Source organism: Rhinoraja longicauda, chromosome 5, assembly GCF_053455715.1.
Source record: "Rhinoraja longicauda isolate Sanriku21f chromosome 5, sRhiLon1.1, whole genome shotgun sequence".
NCBI lineage: Eukaryota > Metazoa > Chordata > Chondrichthyes > Rajiformes > Arhynchobatidae > Rhinoraja > Rhinoraja longicauda.
Window position 1 is genome coordinate 2644146 of NC_135957.1, and position 23099 is coordinate 2667244.

Genomic DNA, 23099 nt, shown 5'->3' on the forward strand with positions numbered 1-23099 from the left:
GGAGATGCAACACCTGTCCCTTTACCTCCCCCCTCAACTCCATCCAAGGACCCAAACAGTCTTTCCAGGAGAGACAGAGGTTCACCTGCACCTGCTCCAACCTCATCTATTGCATCCGCTGCTCTAGATGTCAACTTCTGTACATCGGCGAAACCAAACGCAGGCTCGGCGATCGCTTCGTCCAACACCTGCGCTCAGTCCGCCTTAACCAACTTGATCTCCCGGTGGCTGAGCACTTCAACTCCCCCTCCCACTCCCAGTCTGACCTTTCTGTCATGGGCCTCCTCCAGTGCCATAGTGAGTCCCACCGGAAATTGGAGGAACAGCACCTCATATTTCGCCTGGGCAGCTTGCAGCCCAGCGGTATGAACATTGACTTCTCCAACTTTAGATAGTTCCTCTGTCCCTCTCTTCCCCTCCCCCTTCCCAGATCTCCCACTGTCTTCCTGTCTCCACCTATATTCTTACTTTGTCCCGCCCCCCCGACATCAGTCTGAAGAAGGGTCTCGACCCAAAACGTCACCCATTCCTTCTCTCCTGAGATGCTGCCTGACCCGCTGAGTTACTCCAGCATTTTGTGAATAACTGCCATGCGTAAAGGTAACCATTTGACTAAGGGCCGTGCTTCTGGAGATGTCTCCGTGGACCCGTTGTGTGATGGTTTATTATTCCCCCACTCCCAAAGAATGATAATGGAACCAATTTTGTGGTTAACTTGCAAGAGAAGACAGCAGCTGCTGTAAACGTTCAGTGGACTCGGCAGCACGTATGCAGAGAGCAAGGAGTTAACATTTAACAGAACAATACGGTTCAGAGCGAAGGATAATCAATCTTAAATATTAAATGCTTCTCTCTCCACAGGTGTTGTCTGAGCAGCTAAGTATTCTCAGACTGATCTATATTTATTCCACGGTAAATGCGGTTCATGGCTTTATTCATTTTCACTTTGCGGATTTGAAATTTGCACTTGGGAAATGTGCGATGGTGGTCATTAGCTTTGCAACCCATGGCCAATTGGTTTACAATATACAGGTCCTCCACCGATTTTCCAGCCCCTCCTCTAATCCGGACAAAACTACGAGAGGATTGCATGCGGCTCACACTCCTTCAAGCAATAGGGAAGCTACAGAGTGCCTCTGTCCTGAAAGAGTTCATTGTTCACTACTTTGTTAATTGTCAATTCTTTATTTAGGTTTCGAGCAGTCCATGGGGCTTTAGAGATGCGGGAGGGGTATAATTAATGGGTCAGAGGTGTATAATGGACTTATTATTACGTGACCTCTGTTGACTAACGGAATCAAGGGATATGGGGACAAAGCAGGAACGGGGTACTGATTTTGGATAATCAGCCATGATCATATTGAATGGCGGTGCTGGCTCAAAGGGCCGAATGGCCTACTCTGACGTTTTCATATCTGTTTTTGAGATGAACAATTAGTAAGGCCCCAATGTCTGGTTTAAAAATACTGCAAGGAAGAATATTTATCAAAATTGTTAGTTGCATTATTGAGTTTTGCAACCTTGGGATTGTACTTAAAACATAAGTCTGCCTTTCATTTCACTGCTGGGAGATCTGAACATATTTCTAGCATTTTCTGATTTGGTTTTGTATTTACAACTTTAGACTTTAGATGCACAGCGTGGAAACAGGCCCTTCGGCCCACCGAGTCCGTGCCAATCAGCGTTCACCCCGTACACTAGTTCTCTGTTACCCCAGTTTTGCATCCTGCACACTGGGGGCAATTTACAGAAGCCACTTAACCGGCAAACCTGCACGTCTTTGGAATGTGGGAGAATACCCGGAGGAAACCCACACGGTCACAGGGAAAACGTGCAAACTCCATACCGACAGCGCCCTTAGTCAGGATGGAACCTGCGTTTCTGTTGCTGTGCCAGTGTGCTGCCCAGAACTACAGCTGATGTGGTGCTTTATAATAATTCATGACAGATGGAATCTTAGCTATGAAAATATGAGCAAAATCAGTTGTGTATTACAAGATTCTGGGAAATGATGGTTGTGCTGTGTCACACTTAGCAGAACTATTTCCGTTGCCATGTTAAACCTGTGAAGTGCGGTATGATGCAACATTGCTTTAGGTTTATTATCGTCACGTGTACTGAGGTTCAGCGAAAAGCTTTGTTTTGCAAGCTATCTAATTAGATCAGATAGCACCATACATCAAGTTAAACTCCAGTACAACAGGTAGAGCAAAAGGGAAGATACAGAGTGCAGAATACAGCTCTCAGCATAGTCGCGCAACAGGATAGGGATAGAGGATGGAGTCTCATGTCCACAATGGGCTATCGGTGAATCAGCTTACCCTACCTTATAGACAGTTCAGAAGTCTAATAACAAAAGGGGGGGGAAGTTGCTCCTGATACTGGTGGAGGGGGGGGGGGGGGTCAGCTGAGTAACTGAGTTACTCCTGCTTTATGTGTCTTTCTTCAGTATTTCCTGCCCCTTTTCCAGCTTCCTTGGCTCACTACAGTCAGTTGGAAGAAGGGCCGTGACTTGAAGCGTCACCCATCCATGTTCTCCAGGGATGCTGCCTGGCCCGTTGAGTTACTCCAGCAAGTTGTATACATTGTGTGTGCAAGCAAAGGATTTCACTGTGCCGAGTCACGTGTGACAATAAAGTATTCCTATTCCTATTCCACTTTGGGTCTTTTTTTGTAAACCAGCATCTGCATTTCCTCGTGTGTCTACATTGCAATTATCTACTTGGGCTAGTCCAACTGCACACCCCAAATCCATGAGCTCTCACGCCAAGAAGGACTTAGACAGCAAATGTCTGGGACACATGGTCTGTAGGCAAACCAAAAAGCAGGCAAACCATTCTGTCTTGGAAAAATGGTGCCATTTCTTTACCATAACCAAGTCGAAATCCTGGAACTTTACCAATATCACTGGGGACGTCCCTTCACCAGAAGGACTGCATCAGTTCGAGAAGAGGGTTCAACGACTCATTGTGGTAATTACGCAAGGCCAAATGTTGACCTTGTCCAATGATATTTATATTGTCCAAAAAAATTAAGAATCTTCTGGCATGCGCACAGAAACAAGTTAGGAAAAGGGGACGTACAACGAGATCTGGGTGTCCTAGTGCATCAGTCACTGAAAGGAAGCATGCAGGTACAGCAGGCAGTGAAGAAAGCCAATGGAATGTTGGCCTTCATAACAAGGGGAGTTGAGTATAGGAGCAAAGAGGTCCTTCTGCAGTTGTACAGGGCCCTAGTGAGACCGCACCTGGAGTACTGTGTGCAGTTTTGGTCTCCAAATTTGAGGAAGGATATTCTTGCTATTGAGGGCGTGCAGCGTAGGTTTACTAGGTTAATTCCTGGAATGGCGGGACTGTCATATGTTGAAAGACTGGAGCGACTAGGCTTGTATACACTGGAATTTAGAAGGATGAGAGGGGATCTTATCGAAACGTATAAGATTATTAAAGGGTTGGACACGTTAGAGGCAGGAAACATGTTCCCAATGTTGGGGGAGTCCAGAACAAAGGGCCACAGTTTAAGAATAAGGGGTAGGCCATTTAGAACGGAGATGAGGAAAAACATTTTCAGTCAGAGTGTTGTGAATCTGGAATTCTCTGCCTCAGAAGGCAGTGGAGGCCAATTCTCTGAATGCATTCAAGAGAGAGCTAGATAGAGCTCTTAAGGATAGCGGAGTCAGGGGGTATGGGGAGAAGGCAGGAACGGGGTACTGATTGAGAATGATCAGCCATGATCACATTGAATGGCGGTGCTGGCTCGAAGGGCTGAATGGCCTCCTGCACCTATTGTCTATTGTCTTTAAACTAAGCCCATTCACATTAACATTTCAATTTGATTGTACGTGTTCTCTCACTGGTTGTGCAACTTGAAGCATTGAACAAAAGTAAGCAGGAAATAGATTTTTGAGGTGGATGTGTGGTGATGATTGATGTGGTTTCATGTGATACTAATGCTGAAATGGGACAATTTGCTTTTTTTTCTTTTTAACTATGCCCCATAATGTAGATGCTGAGATCAGATTAAAAGTATCAATTGCCTTAAGACGTATTATTCTTACTTTTATGTTTCTTTGTGTTCCACATGGCCATAGATTGTTTGGTATTGTAGCGTATCGTTATTTCACAGTACATCAAAAAACCTGTCGTGGCAGTATTTTTAAAAATCAACTTGACCAAGTGGACCCGTTGGGCCCAAACCTCTCCTGCATTGGTGCAGCACCATCCTCCAACCTCCCTCCTTCCCCTGACCTCCTCCCTCCCTCCTCTCCCCTCTCCTCTCTCCCCTCCCCCTCCCACCTTCCCCTCCCCCCCACACCATCCCCCTTCCCCTCCCCCCCCCATTCCATCCCCCTCAACCCCCCTTATCCTCCCTCCCTCCACCCCCCTCCCTCCCTAGGAGATAGATTTAAACTTTAAAATGTGAATAACTTAAAAAATATAACACCGATTTCAATTAAACTTCTTCCATTAGCACCAAAGGAATGATGATGAGTAAGGTTAGCCTAAAATTGTCACGTTATCGTGTACCGTTTTGGCTGTAGTTCAGGAACAAACAAACAAACAAACAAACAAACAAACAAACAAGAATTTTAGTAAATAGATTTGAAATGAGTTTTGGGATTCCAGGTGACCATGTTGGTATATCGCGTTGTAATTGTGAAGCCTGGTCTGCCACAGTACCAGGGATTTAATTTGAAGAAAACGGATCTTTGTCTCTTTTTGAGGATAGCCTCTGTGGTGGAAGGGTTTTTATTCATTCACATGAGTTATGAGAATCACCAGCATAGTGGTCAGTTACCATCCATCCTAGATTTAGTTTAGTTTAGAGATACAGCGTGGAAACGGGCTCTTCGGCCTCCTGAGTCCGCACCGAGGCAGCCACCAATCACCCATACACTTGTTCTATCCTGCACCCGAGGGACAATTTTCGGAAGACGTCTTTGGAATGTAGACGGAAGCACCCGGAGAAAAACCGCTTGGTCACAGGAAGAATGTGCAAACTCCACACAGACAGCACCCGAGCTCTCCGGCACTGTGAGGCAGCAACTCAGTCAGAGAGTTGTGAATCTGTGGAATTCTCTGCCTCAGAAGGCAGTGGAGGCCAATTCACTGAATGCATTCAAGAGAGAGCTAGATAGAGCTCTTAAGGATAGCGGAGTCAAGGGGTATGGGGAGAAGGCAGGAACGGGGTACAGATTGTGGATGATCAGCCATGATCACATTGAATGGCGGTGCTGGCTCGAAGGGCCGAATGGCCTTCTCCTGCACCTATTGTCTATTGTCTACCGCTGCGTCACTGTGCCGCCCCACACCTTTGAGAAGGTAGTGTATTATTTGAAGGCACTCCCCCAGTAGGTATGATAAGTAATGTTATTCAGAAATATAGGATTTCAACACGTTGGTGCAGCAGTAGAGTTGCTGCCTTACAGCACCAGAGACCCGGGTTCCATCCCGACTTTCTGTACGGTTTATATCATCTCCCCGTGACCGCGTGGGTTTTCTGCAATATATCATATCATATCATATCATATATATATACAGCCGGAAACAGGCCTTTTCGGCCCTCCAAGTCCGTGCCGCCCAGCGATCCCCGTACATTAACACTATCCTACATCCACTAGGGACAATTTTTACATTTACCCAGCCAATTACCCAGCCAAAATCTTCGGTTTCCTCCTTCACACCAAAGACGTACAGGTTTGTAGGTTAATTGGCTTGGTATAAATGTAATTGTTCCTAGTGTGTGTAGGATAGTGCTAATAATGTGCAGGGATCGTTGGTCGGTTCGGACTCGGTGAGCCGAAAGACCTGTTTCCGCGCTGTATCTCTAAACTAAACATGTGGTTTAATGCTTTGAGTTGTAAACTTTTTTTAATTGCAATGTTATTACAGAACTGTATTCTTAAAACAGTTGATAATTCAACATTTCTTGGATTGTGCTGAGCACAACTATTGTGCAGTTCCTGCAACCGAGTCTTCAAGGATCACATGTGAACACCACATACAGATGTAGATCAATCAGCCCCTCAGGCCTGCTCTGCCACTTAATAAGATCATGACTGATCTGACTAACCTCAACTCTATTCCTGCCAACAATTTACTGGAGGAACTCAGTGGGTCGAGCAGCATCTATTGTGGAATTGCCTCAGAAAGGCAGCCAGCATCATTAGAGGCCCACACCCACCCTGGCCCACTCTCATTTCACTCCTGCCATCCAGAAGAAGGTACGGGAGCTTGAAAACTGTAACTTCAGGATCAGCATCTTCGGCTATTAAATACCACAACTTCCAAATAAGCTCCAAACTACATAGAATTGGGGACATTGTTTTTGCTTTTGCACTGTTTATTTTATTTGTTTATATAAAAATATATTTATATATTCCTTTGTCCCGCCCCCCTGACATCAGTCTGAAGAAGGGTCTCGACCCGAAACGTCACCCATTCCTTCTCTCCCGAGATGCTGCCTGACCTGCTGAGTTACTCCAGCATTTTGTAAGTATATATATATATATATATATATATATATATACAGCACGTGCATATATACACTGATTTATTTTTTTGTTTACAGAGTACCATGTTTACATATCTGTTATGCTGCTGCAAGAAAGAATGTCATTGTTCCCTTACAGGAACATTTGACAATAAAACACTCTTGACTCTTGAAAACATTCTTGACATTTTGCTCACCTCATCTTGAGCCTTTCATCAGTAACTAGTGTTACATAGAAACATAGCAAAATAGGTGCAGGAGTAGGCCGTCCGGCCCTTCGAGCCAGCACCACCATTCAATATAAGAAAATAACTGCAGATGCTGGTACAAATCGAAGGTATTTATTCACAAAATGCTGGAGTAACTCAGCAGGTCAGGCAGCATCTCAGGACAGAAGGAATGGGTGACGTTTCGGGTTAAGACCCTTCTTCACGGCTGATCATCTAAAAGCAGTATCCAGTTCGTGCTTTCTCCCCATATCTCTTGATCCCATTAGCCCTAAGAGCTAAATCTAACTCTCTCTTGAAAACATCCAGTGAATTGGCCTCCACTGCCTTCTGTGGCAGAGAATTCCACAGATTCACAACTCTCTGGGTGAAAAGTTACTCTATGGACACAAGGAACTGCCAATGCTGATTTACAACAAAAAAAAGACACAAAGTGCTGGAGTAAATCAGTGAGACAAGTAGGACATGGATGGGTGATGTTCCAGTCAGGAAGGGTCCTGACCTGAAGCTTCGCCTATCTACGTTCTCTCAGAAATGCTACCTGACACGCTGAGTTACTCCACTGGAGCACTTTGTGTCTTTTTTTAGTGTTACTCTGTTGGGCAGAGCTGACAGCTATTCCTCCTCTATACTGTGGGTCTGCTTCCAAAAATGCCCATGGCCCATCACACCGTTCTGCTGAGTTTCATTGAGTAGAATAATGCAACGCATTATTTTTGGGTGAAGTCCTCAGGGGGAATTTCCAGGATAAATCAATGGAATGCTGGCAAAACGTTGCAAAGTTCTCCTGATGCATCAGACTTTGCAGCAGTGAACACTGAAGGCTGACTACCCCCTAGTAGCCTTTATATAATTGTTGAATGCAGTCTGAATTAACTATCCGCCAGGTAACCATTTCCACTTTTCACGTTTACACTACTGCACAGATGTTCCCTTTTGCTAAGCGTGATGTTGCAGCTCAAGACTTCATCTGAGCACCTTGGTGTTATTTTACACCTGAAGCAACCACGAAATATCACCCCTAAAGTCACAAAATTTCAGACATTTGCCTTATCTGGAGCATAAACTTAGCATTAAATGTGAGGCATTCAAACCAATGTTCCTGGTAGTCTATGGTAGTAATTTGATAACATTTTCCGAGTATCTAATATGGAAATAAATATTCATATAAGACTGACTCCTAATGTATCTGTGGAGTTAGGTTAAAAAGCATCACACCCAAATTGATAAACCAGTCGTGTTTGCTCTCTGGGTGGATGTGTTTGTTAAAAGTTGAAGTATATTAGCTTTGGCTCAATGGCAAGTCTCAGGAACCTGTTGGTTCAAAGTCCATTACAAGGAGTTAAACACGTAACTGGAACTACATGTCATTTAAAAATTGGAGCCAGTGCTACAATGCCGTAAGATCCCATGGTATTTGGAGAACAAATAAGTACCTGGACATGAGGGCCTACATTCATCCTTCCAGCCAGGTTTAGTTTAGAGATACAGCGTGGAAACAGGCCCTCCGGCCCACCGAGTCCGCTCTGACCAGTGACCCCTGCACACTAATGCTATTCCACACACACACACACACTAGGGACAATTTACAATTATACCCAGCCAATTTACCTACAAACCTGCACATTTGTAGTGTGGGAGGAAACTGGAGATCCCGGAGAAAACCCACACAGGTCACGGGGAGAACGTCCAAACTTTGTACAGGCAGCACTTGTAATCAGGAAAGAACCTGGGTCTCTGGCGCTGTCAGGCAGCAACTCTACCGCTGTGCCACCATGCCACCCAGGTTCTATAAAGCAGTTTGAGGGACTTGCTAGTGCACACTTGACCATGTGTACACTTGACCCTGGTAGTGCACACTTGACCATGTGTACACTTGACCCTGGTAGTGCACACTTGACCATGTGTACACTTGACCCTGGTAGTGTACACTTGACCTTGGTAGTGCACACTTGACCTTGGTAGTGTACACTTGACCCTGGTAGTGCACACTTGACCCTGGTAGTGTACACTTGACCATGTGTACACTTGACCCTGGTAGTGTACACTTGACCCTGGTAGTGTACACTTGACCCTGGTAGTGTACACTTGACCCTGGTAGTGTACACTTGACCCTGGTAGTGTACACTTGACCCTGGTAGTGTACACTTGACCCTGGTAGTGTACACTTGACCCTGGTAGTGTACACTTGACCTTGGTAGTGTACACTTGACCCTGGTAGTGTACACTTGACCTTGGTAGTGTACACTTGACCCTGGTAGTGTACACTTGACCCTGGTAGTGCACACTTGACCATGTGTACACTTGACCCTGGTAGTGCACACTTGACCATGTGTACACTTGACCCTGGTAGTGTACACTTGACCTTGATAGTGCACACTTGACCTTGGTAGTGTACACTTGACCCTGGTAGTGCACACTTGACCCTGGTAGTGTACACTTGACCATGTGTACACTTGACCCTGGTAGTGTACACTTGACCCTGGTAGTGTACACTTGACCCTGGTAGTGTACACTTGACCCTGGTAGTGTACACTTGACCCTGGTAGTGTACACTTGACCCTGGTAGTGTACACTTGACCCTGGTAGTGTACACTTGACCCTGGTAGTGTACACTTGACCTTGGTAGTGTACACTTGACCCTGGTAGTGTACACTTGACCTTGGTAGTGTACACTTGACCCTGGTAGTGTACACTTGACCCTGGTAGTGTACACTTGACCCTGGTAGTGTACACTTGACCATGGTAGTGTACACTTGACCCTGGTAGTGTACACTTGACCCTGGTAGTGTACACTTGACCTTGGTAGTGTACACTTGACCTTGGTAGTGTACACTTGACCTTGGTAGTGTACACTTGACCCTGGTAGTGTACACTTGATCTTGGTAATGTACACTTGATCTTGGTAGTGTACACTTGACCTTAGTGGGGTACACTTGACCTTGGTAGTGTACACTTGACCCTGGTAGTGTACACTTGACCCTGGTAGTGTACACTTGATCTTCGTAGTGTACACTTGACCCTGGTAGTGTACACTTGACCCTGGTAGTGTACATTTGACCCTGGTAGTGTACACTTGACCCTGGTAGTGTACACTTGACCCTGGTAGTGTGCACTTGACCCTGGTAGTGTACACTTGACCCTGGTAGTGCACACTTGACCTTGGTGGTGTGCACTTGACGTGCAGCGTAGGTTTACTAGGTTAATTCCCGGAATGGCGGGAATGTCATATGTTGAAAGACTGGAGCGACTGGGCTTGTATACACTGGAATTTAGAAGGATGAGAGGGGATCTTATCGAAACGTATAAGATTATTAAGGGGCTGGACACGTTAGAGGCAGGAAACATGTTCCCAATGTTGGGGGAGTCCAGAACCAGGGGCCACAGTTTAAGAATAAGGGGTATACCATTTAGAACGGAGATGAGGAAAAACGTTTTCAGTCAGAGAGTTGTAAATCTGTGGAATTCTCTGCCTCAGAAGGCAGTGGAGGCCAATTCTCTGAATGCATTCAAGAGAGAGCTAGATAGAGCTCTGAAGGATAGCGGAGTCAGGGGGTATGGGGAGAAGGCAGGAACAGGGTACTGATTGTGAATGATCAGCCATGATCTCATTGAATGGCGGTGCTGGCTCGAAGGGCCGAATGGCCTCCTCCTGCACCTATTGGCTATTGACCTTGGTAATGTACACTTGATCTTGGTCGGGTGCACTTGATTTGGTTACATCTTCAACATGAAAAATGCTATATCTTTCAACTTTTCACATTCACTTGCCTGTTTCAAACCCCACCAATACTTATCCTCCTGTAGTCCCCTCATTACATACGCGTCCAACTCCCTGTCCTATGGCTCCAAGAACCTTGCTGCCTTGACTTCAAACCACTTGTGTTCCTGTGTTTAACATCCTTAACAAACTCTCAATTTCTGATCATTATTCTCCCAAGTATCATATTTATGGTCATCCCCCAGTCTGAGGTTCTTTAGTGTAGGAAAGAACTGCAGATGCTGGTTAAAAATCGAAGGTAGACACAAAATGCTGGAGTAACTGAGCAGGTCAGGCAGCATCTCTGGAGAGAAGGAATGGGTGACGTTTCTGGTCGAGACCCTTCTTCAGACTTTAGTGTTTGAACATCAGGGTTAGGGTTAGATTCTCCCTGGTGTGGTACAGTCGAGCAAAAATTTTCTCCTCCTCCACAGCAAAATAATGAAGGATTCACTTTAGTCAAGAGTGTTTTATTGTCATGTGTCCCAGATAGAACAATGAGATTCTTATTTTCGGCAGCGCAACAGAATATGTAAACATAGCGCACTGCAAACAATATAATTATCTGTTGGGACATCTCCAGAATTAATGTCAGAGAGTACTCTCTTGAACTTCTACGGGTGTACAGTAGAAAGCATATTGACTGGTTGCATCAGGTTCCTGGTTTGACAACTTGAACGCCCAGGAGCGGAGAAGAATGCAAAATGTGGTGAACACTGCCCGGTCCATCACGGGTACTGACCTCCCCACCATCAAAGGGATTTACAGGAATCACTGCCTCAAAAAGGCAGCCAACATCATCAGAGACCCACACCACCCTGCCCACACACTCATTTCACCCCAGCCATCGGGAAGACGATATAGGAGCCTTTTATTGGTCTGTTTGGGTCACATGACAAAAAAAACACTCTTGACTATCCTTTTAGTCAAAATCATCAACCGCTTATGAAACTAAATTCAAGAATCTAAAGGAATACTAGAACAAGTGGACCCGTTGGGCCCAAACCTCTCCTGTATTGGTACAGCACCCTCTCCTCCCCACTTCCCTCCCCTTCCCCTCCCCCTCCCCTTCCCCTTCCCCTCCCCCCTTCCCCTCCGTCCCCCCTTCCCCTCCCCTCTTTCCATCCCCTCCCCCTTCCCCTCCATCCCCCTCAACCCACCTTATCCTCCCTCCACAGGAGATAGATTTCAACTTTAAAATGTGAATAACGTTAAAAATATAACACCAATTTCAATTAAACTTCTTCCATTGGCACCAAAGGGACGACGGTGAGTAAGGTGGGCCTAAAATTGTCGCGCTATCGTGTACCGTTTCGGTTGTAGTTCATTAACAAACAAACAAACGAGAGTTTTAGTAAATAGATTTTCAGATGTTATTTTAATTGTAATCTTGTAACTGGTTCAGTTGTCTCTTGTTAAACTTTCTGAGTGCAATTCTTCCATCTCTATTCATGCCACCCAACTCTCTCATCAATCTGCAATTTCTCTTCCCCTCTCCGCTTCTTCAAAGCTTACCTCCATGAGAATGATCTTCCTATTTGTCTCAGGAATTGTTGTGCTATAAAGTTGAGATCTATACTGTGCACTCTACTTTTCTTATGATGAGCGTTTCATATTTATTTATTTCATATTTCAGATACAGCGCGGAAACAGGCCTTTTCGGCCCACCAAGTCCGCGCCGCCCAGCGATCCCCGCACATTAACACTATGCTACACACACTAGGGACAATTTTTACATTTTACCCAGTCAATTAACCTACATACCTGTACGTCTTTGGAGTGTGGGAGGAAACCGAAGATCTCGGAGAAAACCCACGCAGGTCACGGGGAGAACGTACAAACTCCTTACAGTACAGCACCCGTAGTCAGGATCGAACCTGAGTCTCCGGCGCTGCATTCGCTGTAAAGCAGCAACTCTACCGTTGCACTGGGCCTGAAGTTTAGAAGAATGAGGGGGGACCTCATTAAAACTTACTGAATAGTGGATGACTTGGATAGAGTGGATGTGGAGAGGATGTTTCCACTAATGGGAGAGTTTAGGACAAGAGGTCATAGCCTCAGAATTAAAGGACGTTCCTTTATCATCATATCATATATATACAGCCGGAAACAGGCCTTTTCGGCCCTCCAAGTCCGTGCCGCCCAGTGATCCCCGTACATGAACACTATCCTACACCCACTAGGGACAATTTTTACATTTACCCAGCCAATTAACCTACATACCTGTACGTCTTTGGAGTGTGGGAGGAAACCGAAGATCTCGGAGAAAACCCACGCAGGTCACGGGGAGAACGTACAAACTCCTTACAGTGCAGCACCCGTAGTCAGGATCGAACCTGAGTCTCCGGCGCTGCATTCGCTGTAAAGCAGCAACTCTACCGCTGCGCTACCGTGCCGCCTTTAGGAAGGAGATGAGGAGGAATTTCTTTAGTCAGAGGGTGGTGAATCTGTGGAATACTTTGCCACAGACGGCTCTGGAGGTTTGAAACTAACATTGTACTCCAAATAATATCATCTGCAGCATAACATTCACCTTCTTGATAAAGGCCAGAACATTGCTAGGCACAAACCTCTTTTTTTTAACCTGTTCATTGGCTTTTGGTAATTTCTGCCTTAAATGTGTCTGCTCAGCTAGTTCCAGCCCCATACACCTCAGGAAAAATAAATTGGTTTAGAAATTATATCGTTTTTTGGTTCATTCAATAATAAACTGCACCAAAAGAGTTAAATTATATGGACAAGTGGCAATGACGAAACTCGTGTTGCCTTGACCGTGAAAGATTTAACGGGTGTGTTTACTGTGATTTTACGAGGATGTTGCCAGGACTACAGGGTCTGAGATATAGGGAGAGGTTGAGAGTCGGCTACGACTCATTCCAGTCATTCCATGGTGCACAGGAGGATGAGGGGTGGTCTTGTAGAGGTGTTTAAAATCACGAGAGGAATAGATTGGGGAGAAGCACAGAGTCTCTTGCCCAGAGTAGGTGAATCGAGGACCAGAGGACATAGGTTTATGGGGAAGGGGAAAGGATTTAACAGGAATCTGAGGGGTAACTTTTTCACAGAAAGGGTGGTGGGTGTAGGGAACAAGCTGCCAGAGGAGGTAGTTGAGGCTGAAACTATCCCAACGTTTAAGAAACAGTTAAACAAGTACATGGATAGGACAGGTTTGAAAGGATATGGGCCACACACGGGTAGGTAGGACTAGTGTAGCTGGGACACGTTGGCCGGTGTGAGCAGGTTAGGCCGAATGATCTATTTCCACACTGTATCACTCTATGACACTATGACTAAACATTTGATGGTGTAGTTAAAAGCAGTTTCCTCTGCTGTAGCTTATTTAGCACCAATCCATCACCTTTTCCCTTCACTTAGCTACTGATGGCTCTTAATAAATTGCTTGGAAATTTTTTCCGGATAAATCTTTGATCCCTGATTTTCTCTTCCCATATTAAAAACGGTTAATTTCCGAAGAATTCAAATCAGCTGTTAGTTATTCCTGTCTAGTCTATAATGTAATTCAGATTATTTTTATATGGTGTTACAGAACTTTCAACTGACAAGTAGTTGTAATATTTTAAAAATGCGTAGGGGAAGGTTTGCCAGTTTTCGTACTACAATTTCAAGGAATTTGTCAATGAAAGTTACTGCTGGAAAAACCTGTTTAAATAAAAAAAGAAAACGCTGGAAATACTCAACATATTAGGCAATATCTATGGGAGGAGAAATGGAGTTGACATTTCAGCTTGATTACCTTTCTTTCATTGAGTCTCAGAAAAGTTAGAGATCAATTTTTTTTTCGTTTCGCGGAAAGAGGAGGGGTAGCGAGAACAAAAGTAACCTTGCTCTTAACTTTGTTTGCCAGCAAATAATAGGCATACATTGGAAAAAAGTGATGAATTCGATAACAAACAGTGGCATTTAGTAACCTCACAATGACGTAAAAACTGAAGATACAAAGAACTGCAGATGCTGTTTTACACCAAAGATAGACACAAAGTGCTGGAGTAACTCGACAGGTCAGGCAGCATCTCTGAAGAAAAAGGATGAAAGACTGTCCTTTTTCTCCAGAGCCATCTGACGTGAAAACTGGGTTTCTTTAAAAGATGCCATCGATATTTCATAACTTAATCTACATATTGTTATTTTGTTGTGGCTTCCTTGCTAGTTCCCAATTTCCCATTGTGTGCTGAGAGTTGTGCACAAGGTTGCTGATGAATTGATGGTAAGACTGCTGAGGAAGAACTAGCCACTTCGTTTGGAATTCACTGTGCTTACCTTGAGTCTTGAGTGGACATACTGAGTTTTCCCACAGTTGACTGTTCTCATATGTGGTTTTGTTGTACTTTTTGCTTTGCTTTGTGTTCCTTGATATTTTCAAGGGTTTTTACTTGGAAAATTGGGGGAGTTCCTTTCCATTTTGCAATTAATTTATTGGACGGTGATTGTATTCTTCCAATTCTCCACAACAGTTTTAGTTTCGAACATAATCAGGGCTAAATATGTGAAAAGGACTGTTTCATTATCCTTCACTTCACAGATAACTTGTACTGAGTCACTTTTTGTACTGATCTCGTTTAAATATTGGAAATTGGAATATTAATATTACATTTGTAACAATATGTATTTTCATGTTAAGATGTTTCAAGAATGCAACAACTTTTTTTTTAACCAAAACATCAATCACAATATGGCACAGTGGCGCGGAGGTAGTGTTGCTGCCTTAGAGCGCCGGAGACACGGGTGTAATCCTGACTATGGGTGCTGTCTGTGCGTAGTTTATACGTTCTCCTGTGACCGCATGGGTTTTCCCCAGGTTTAGAGATACAGTGCGGAAACAGGCCCTTCGACCCACCAAGTCCGTGCCGACCAGCGATCGCCCCGTACACCAGCACTATCCGACACAAGAGGGACAATTTACAACGTTTACCAATTAGCCTACCAACCTGTACGTCTTTGGAGTGTGGGAGGAAACTGGAGCACTCAGAGAAAACCCACGCGGGCCACGGGGAGAACGTAGAAACTCGGTACAGACAGCACCCGTAGTCAGGATGGAACCTGGGTCTCTGCTGCTGTAAGGCAGCAACTCTGCCGCTGCGCCACCGTGCCGCCTTGCAGGTGCTCCAGTTTCCTCCCCCACTCGAAAGACGTAGAGGTGTGTAAGACAATTGGCTTCTGTAAAATTGTAACGGACAGTGCTAGGGTGTGGGGATCACTGGTCAGCGTGCACTGGGTGGGCCGAAGGGACCGTTTCTTGCCATAGAGGGAGTACAGAGAAGGTTCACCAGATTGATTCCTGGGATGGCAGGACTTTCATATGAAGAAAGACTGGATAGACTCGGCTTGTACTCGCTGGAATTTAGAAGATTGAGGGGGGATCTTATGGAAACTTACAAAATTCTTAAGGGGTTGGACAGGCTGGATGCGGGAAGATTGTTCCCGATGTTGGGGAAGTCCAGAACAAGGGGTCACAGTTTAAGGATAAGGGGGAAGTCTTTTAGGACCGAGATGAGAAAGTTTTTTTTCACACAGAGAGTGGTGACTGATTACTGGATGATCAGCCATGATCACAATGAATGGTGGTGCTGGCTCGAAGGGCCAAATGGCCTCCTCCTGCACCTATTTTCTATGTTTCTATGTTTCTAGAAATACTTTGGCTTCTATGCAGAGTGAACAATATAAACATAGCGCTGAAAATTCAACAATTGCAGAACTCCAATCCTTGGATCTACAACCAACAATGATTCCAGTCTGTGCTCCAGTGTCAAAGCATTTTGGGCATCAATGTTTGTGAATTTTGATGTGAAAATTCCATAGTTGTGGATTGATTTATTCTATTCTATTGTTAGTTCACAATGTGCCCTGCTTTTTATTTTTTATCATTTTAATTAGCACTTTTCTTCTCGCCCATTTACAGTGCGCTTGGAGGGAACTCAGCTCTCCACATCCCGCCATTCCCCAGCGGTGGCTGTCTCATTGATTACGTGCCTCAAGTCTGCCAATTACTCACCAACAAGGTAACAGAATTGCTGCGCGCCATTCAAATGAATTCCAGTTCTTAATGTAGGTGGAAAGTGGACCAATTATGTTAAGGCTAAATGTTAGTGTACTCAACAAATTATGGACTAAATTGTACTACACTCCAAGTGATGGAGGTCTTCATAGATTCCTGGCAGCAGCTCTACCACTGGGCCACTGTGCTGCCCTTTCATGCACAAACACAGCAAGAGTCTTGTACCACCGAACGTAATGGAACTTAAGTTTAGTTTAGAGATCCAGCATAGAAACAGGCCCTTCAGCCTGCCTAGTCCATGCTGACCATTGATCACCCCAGCGAGATGAACATTGACTTGGCTAACTTCAGATAGTCCCTGCTTTCCCTCTCTATCCCCTCCCCTTCCCAGTTTTCCCACTCGTCTTCCTGCTCCCCGACTACATCCTATCTTTGTCCCGCCCCCTCCCCTGACATCAGTCTGAAGAAGGGCCTCGACCCGAAACGTCACGCAATCCTTCTCTCCCGAGATGCTGCCTGACCCGCTGAGTTACTCCAGCATTTTGTGTCTACCCATTCACACTATTGCTATGCCATTTCTCCTTCTCAACCACACCCTACCATTTGGGGCAATTTAAGAGGCCCATTAACCTAAAAAAAAAACACACTTTGGGTTTGGAATGGGAGTGGGGGGGGGTGGTGCAGAAACCAGAGCACCTGGAGGAAAACCCATGCGGTCACAAGGACGACGTTCAAACTCTACACACAGAATGTACCCGAGGTCAGGATCAAACCAGGGCTTCTGGTGTTGTGAGGCAGCAGCTCTATCAGCTGCACCACTGTAGGCAGTGAAACTGTGGAAAAGACAGTCAATATTTTATTTGATATAATGGAACCTAGATTTATAATTTGTGTCCACATTTAGCATAACATTTTATGGACTTTTAATGTATACTTGATTTTGTTTTATCTAACCCAAGGTACAGTACATCATTCAAGGCTACCACAGGAGAAGGGAGTACATCGCAGCCTTTTTGAGCCACTTTGGAACGTAAGTTAATATTCAGATAACCTTGATAGTTTCTATAGAATAATCAACGATTACACAGACTTGTGAAAACATTTATACAAATAACAGCCCAAAGTGAGAAGTCATTTCAGTTTTGCTTCAGGTACTCCAAATCAGATGTTCTGGTTCGATAAATATCACTCAGAGGACCTAACGCAATATTGTCATCCTTCTCCCTGTGTCTGCAATCTTGCGTTATTCTTACTTCAGACTTCTTTTTTACTCCACTTCTTTTTCACCTGAAAAGATACACAGCTATCCATGAAGTGGGAGCAAGGAACGTTTAGACTATCGCAACGTCTAAGAAATATGTAGACAGGTGCATGGGTAGGATGGGTTTAGAGGTTTGTGTCTGACGAAGGGCCCATTCCTTCTCTCCAGAGTTGCTGCCTGTCCCGCTGAGTTACTCCAGCATTTTGTGTCTATCGTTGGTGTAAACCAGCGTCTACAGTTCCTTCCTACACATTGTGTCTATATTCGGATTAGAGGGAAATGGGCCAAACGCAGTCTGGTGGGACTAGTGTAGATGGGGCATGTTGGTCGGCATGGGCTACTTCGGCGGAAGGTCCTGTTTCCACGCTGCATGACTCCATGACTCTAAGGGAGCAGATGTAAGAAGTGCATTGTTAGGAGGGAGAGATAGATCAGCCAGGATTGAAAGGCGGAGTAGACTTGAAGGGCCGAATGGCCTAATTCTGCTCCTATCACATGACCTTATTGTTATTCAGCAGAGTCCTAGCACTCAATGTCTGTGCACGCCTAATGTGATTTTCATGCCAAAAATACATTGCCAAAATATTTAATTATTGCTGTCTGGTCTTGTGCTCTTGTGTTCTAACCTTCTGCTGTTGAATTTTGAGGAATTTCAGTATTTTATAAAGTTGCTTTATTATAAATGTAATTGTCTGATTTTTTTTTTGGCTGAATTTATTGAAATCCCCAAAGGATTTTGTCCAAAGATTTCCACAAAATCCCTAAAGGAGAAGGGACAGCACAATGACACAGCTGGTAGCACAGCCTCACAGTAAGCACCAGTCCCAGATACCATCCTGACTGTGTGGAGTTTGCACATTCTCCCTGTGACGCGCGAGTTTCCTCACACATCCAAAAGACAAGCTTTGTAGGTTAATTGGCCTGTGTAAAATTTGCCCCCTAGTGCGTAGGAAGTGGATGCAAATATGGCATAACATAGAACTGATGTGAATAAATGAATGAATGAAACTTTATCATCAAACGAGACCAAGTGGACCCGTTGGGCCCAAACCTCTCCTGCATTGGTGCAGCACCCTCTCCTCTCCCCTCCCCTCTCCCTCCCTCCCTCCCTCCCTCCCCCTCTCTCCACCCCCCTCCCATTCCCATCCCCCCTCCCTCCTCGCCTCTCCCTCCCTCCCCCCTCCCTCCACCCCCCCTCCCATTCCCATCCCCCCCACTCCATCTCCCTCAACCCCCTTATCCTCCCTCCTCCCCTTATTCCCTCCCCCCCCCTCCCAAGGAGATAGATTTAAACTTTAAAATGTGAATATCTTTAAAACTATAACACCGATTTCAATGAAACGTCTTCCATTGGCACCAAAGGGACGACGGTGAGTAAGGCGGGCCTAACATTGTCGCGCTATCATGTACCGTTTTGGCTGTAGTTCAGGAACAAACAAACGTGGGGGTTTTAGTATACCGATGTGACATGTCACAGTGAAATTCTTTGTTTTGCGTACCATATACAAAGTATGCAGAGAGTCGCCACGTACAGGAGGCCGGCAATAGACAATAGACAATAGGTGCAGGAGGAGGACATTCGGCCCTTCGAGCCAGCACCGCCATTCAATGTGATCATGGCTGATCATTCTCAATCAGTACCCCGTTCCTGCCTTCTCCCCATACCCCCTGACTCCGCTATCCTTAAGAGCTCTATCTAGCTCTCTCTTGAATGCATTGAGAGAATTGGCCTCCACTGCCTTCTGAGGCAGAGAATTCCACAGATTCACAACTCTCTGACTGAAAAAGTTTTTCCTCATCTCCGTTCTAAATGGCCTACCCCTTATTCTTAAACTGTGGCCCCTTGTTCTGGACTCCCCCAACATTGGGAACACCGGCAAAGATGTTCAATGTAGACCCAATGGTCCCTCTTTGTTTTCCGCGGCCTCCCAATGCCGGGTCCCTCTTTGTTCTCTTAGCGCCTTCACCCCACCCCCACCCGCAGTGTGAACAAGTGATTGGTGTTCAAAATTCCGTAACTTTGGGCCAACGGATTCAGTGGGCCGAAGGGCCTGTTTCCATGCTGTTAACTTGCAGTCAAAATGTGATGCGGATTTCTAAGTAGGGCGATGCAATATTACGTATGGGAGGAATTGGGCTGGGCACAATTCTATAGAGTTCCCCCACGGGCCTTATTTAGTTGAATAACGAGCTTCAGGGCAGTATTCGGAGAAAAGCAGAGTTCTTTTGTCCTCACTAATCCACCTCACCACCCAAAAGATAATTGAAATTCTCTTTAAAAAAAAAAGTCTGCAGTTTAAAAACACTCAGCAGGTCCGGCGGCAACTGCGGGAAAAGAAATAGTTTAGCTTAGTTTAGAGATACAGCACGGAAACGGGCCCTTCAGCCCAGCGAGTCCACTCCGACCAGCAATCCCCGCACACTAACACATTCCTACACTGGGGACAAATTTTACATTGATACCTGGCCAATTAACACACAAACCTGCGGGAGGAAACCAAAGTTCTCGGAGAAAACCCACGCAGGTCACAGGGAGAACGTACAAACTCCGTACAGACAGCACCCGTAGTCGGGATGGAACCCGGGTCTCTGGCGCTGTAAGGCAGCAACTCTACCGCTGCACCACCGTAATGTTTAGATTTTCTCTTAGATTTAGAGATACAGCGTGGAAACAGGCCCTTCGGCCCACCGAGTCCGTGCCGCTCAGCGATCCCCGCACTTTAACACTATCCTACACACACTAGAGACAATTTTAATATTTACTCAGTCAATTAACCTACATACCTGTACGTCTTTGGAGTGTGGGAGGAAACCGAAGATCTCGGAGTAAATCCACGCAGGTCACGGGGAGAACGTACAAACTCCGTACAGACGGCGCCCGTAGTCAGGATCGAACCTGAGTCTCCGGCACTGCATTCGCTGTAAGGCTGCAACTCTACCGCTGCGCCATCGTGCCGCACATATTGTTGCAGGCAATGGTTCATTTATTATTTCTGGGCTCTTGTTGAGGACAAAATGACTATTGTTTGATGATGATCTATTAAGTTTTATGATATATAATTAACTAATGCACAGTTAACCATTTTATGGTGTATTTTTGGTATTGGTCCCACATGCAGCAGGTCATTGAACTGATGCCAAAAGTGATAGAAATGAGCAGGAACAGTGTAGACTGAGAACTGCATCCCTTGTCTGAGTTATGCATTTAATACAAAACTACATCTAAATTAGAAATCACAATGGGCTTAAATTAGTGCACGTAAAAAAAATCAAAAGTCTAGAAAACAGGAATTGAAATGTTGGAACAATTCACAATATTATTTGTTGTTATAATTCAAGATGCTAGTCTTTGTAGGGATAGGTTAATAGAAGTGTTATGATCATGACATGGTTTAGTTCAGTTTAGAGATACTGTGTGAAAACAGGCCCATTGAGTCTGCGCCGACCAGCGATTCCCTTACACTACCCTTATCCTACACACTAGGACCAATTTACAATCCTTACCGAAGCCAATTAACCTACAAACCTGTACGTCTTTGGAGCGTGGGAAGAAACCGGAGCTCCCAGAGAAAACCCACGAGGTCGCAGGGAGAAGGTGCAAATTCTGTACAGATAGCACCTGTAGTCAGGATCGAGCCCGGGTCTCTGACCCAGAGAGGGTGATTCTGGGTCTAAGGCAACATCTCAACCGCTGCTCATTGCTATAAAACTAACGTCTGCTGAAACATTTGCCATTCTTTTTGAAGTGGGAGCCGAGAGCATAGTAGTACATTTATGATGATCGAGTCGTACAGCACAGAAACAGACTGTTCACCCACCCCTGGCCCATTTACACCAATCCTTCCTTATCCATTCTATTGTCCCGACATTCCCTCAAAGCCTCTCACATTCCACCCCTCACCTACACACTATTGGCCATTTACAGCAGCCTTTGGGATGCAGGGCGAAGCCAGAACTTTTGATGGAAATCCCAGTTATAGGGAGAACATGCAAGCTCCAAACAGACAGCACAAGACGTCAGAATTGAACCTGGGTTGCAGGAGCTTTGAGGCGGCAGGGTCTCCACCAGCTCTACATCGAGCCTTCCTCCAGAACCATCAAAGAGGAGGAATCATGCAAAAACAGGAAATGTTGGAAGCACTCAGCAAGGCTAGCTGGCTCCAAGGGGAGAGAAACAGTCAAGTTTTCAGTTCAAGCCACTTCATTAGAACTTGCTGATCTTCCTGGACTCCCACTAATTGCCCACCTATTTTGACTGTCTGCTTTACTCTCCCATATCGTGCCAATGATTCTCTCATTATCTCGAACAACAGCGTCTCATTTTCCATCTGGGCACACTGCAACGCTTGGGATTTAGTGTTCAATTGATAATTCAAGTAACTACTTTTCTTTCTCTCCAAATATATACCTGTATCTTTCAATTTCTTTTGTGTTTAATCTTCTGAATCCAGCTGCAGCTTTTTCAATTAATTGTTAACTTGACCACTTTTGGTCTGCATCCTATCTGTAGGCTTTAGAGATACAGTGCGGAAGCAGGCCCTTCGGCCCACCGAGTCCGCGCCAACAGCGATCACCCTAGCACTATCCTACACACCAGGGACAATTTACAATTAACAGAAGCCAATTAACCTGCAAACCTGTGCGTCTGGGATGTGGGAGGAAACCAGAGCACCCGGAGAAAGCCCACGGGCAGAAGCAACAAACTCTGTACAGATGTCACCCACAGTCAGGACGGAACCTGAGTCTCTGGAGCTGTAAGACAGCAACTCTACTGCTGCTCCACTCCAATACTATCACAGACGTTCACGCAGTCCACCTACCCCGCCCAATCTCCGCAACTCAGCACACTTGTTTTTCCAGTTCTGAGGAAACATTGACTCTGCTTTCCCCCAGCTCCCGTCTCGCCCACTGATCACTTGACCTACTGAGTGTTTACAGCATTTTCTGTTGCTGTTTCAGCCTTCCACCTTCGAGAAAGAAAATCACTGCTGCTCATTCCCACTTGCCAGCGCTTAATCCAATATCTCATGTGTTATGGCATCGGCTGCATTTAAAATATGGGGAGAGGTTTACCTCAAACACGTTTTTCGGCATTGAGTTCCAGATTGCTACCACATTTAAAAATTGAACGATTTTTCTTCTTGACTTCCCTTCTGCTAATTACTACAAATCTATGCCCTCTTCTAACGTTCGATAAATGTAGATCCTTCACGATTTTATCTGGATCACTTAGATCACTTCTTGGCCTCCTGTCCGGTCCAGTCTCAAACAGCAAAAATATTGCTACCCACTTTGACCATCTGGACTGCAAAAAGAAAATCTTAAAATTCATTAGACAACATATCC

General features: G+C 45.2%; 1 protein-coding gene across 3 annotated transcripts in view; it reads left to right on the forward strand.

The window, feature by feature from the left end:
- babam2 (BRISC and BRCA1 A complex member 2) overlaps window positions 1-23099 on the forward strand; it is a 168746-nt gene that overhangs the window by 110454 nt on the left and 35193 nt on the right. For all 3 annotated transcript variants that reach the window (XM_078398779.1, XM_078398777.1, XM_078398776.1), the window contains exons 8-9: window positions 16397-16496; window positions 17452-17522. In XM_078398779.1, the coding sequence (XP_078254905.1) occupies window positions 16397-16496; window positions 17452-17522 (171 nt within the window). The remainder of the gene's footprint in view (window positions 1-16396; window positions 16497-17451; window positions 17523-23099) is intronic.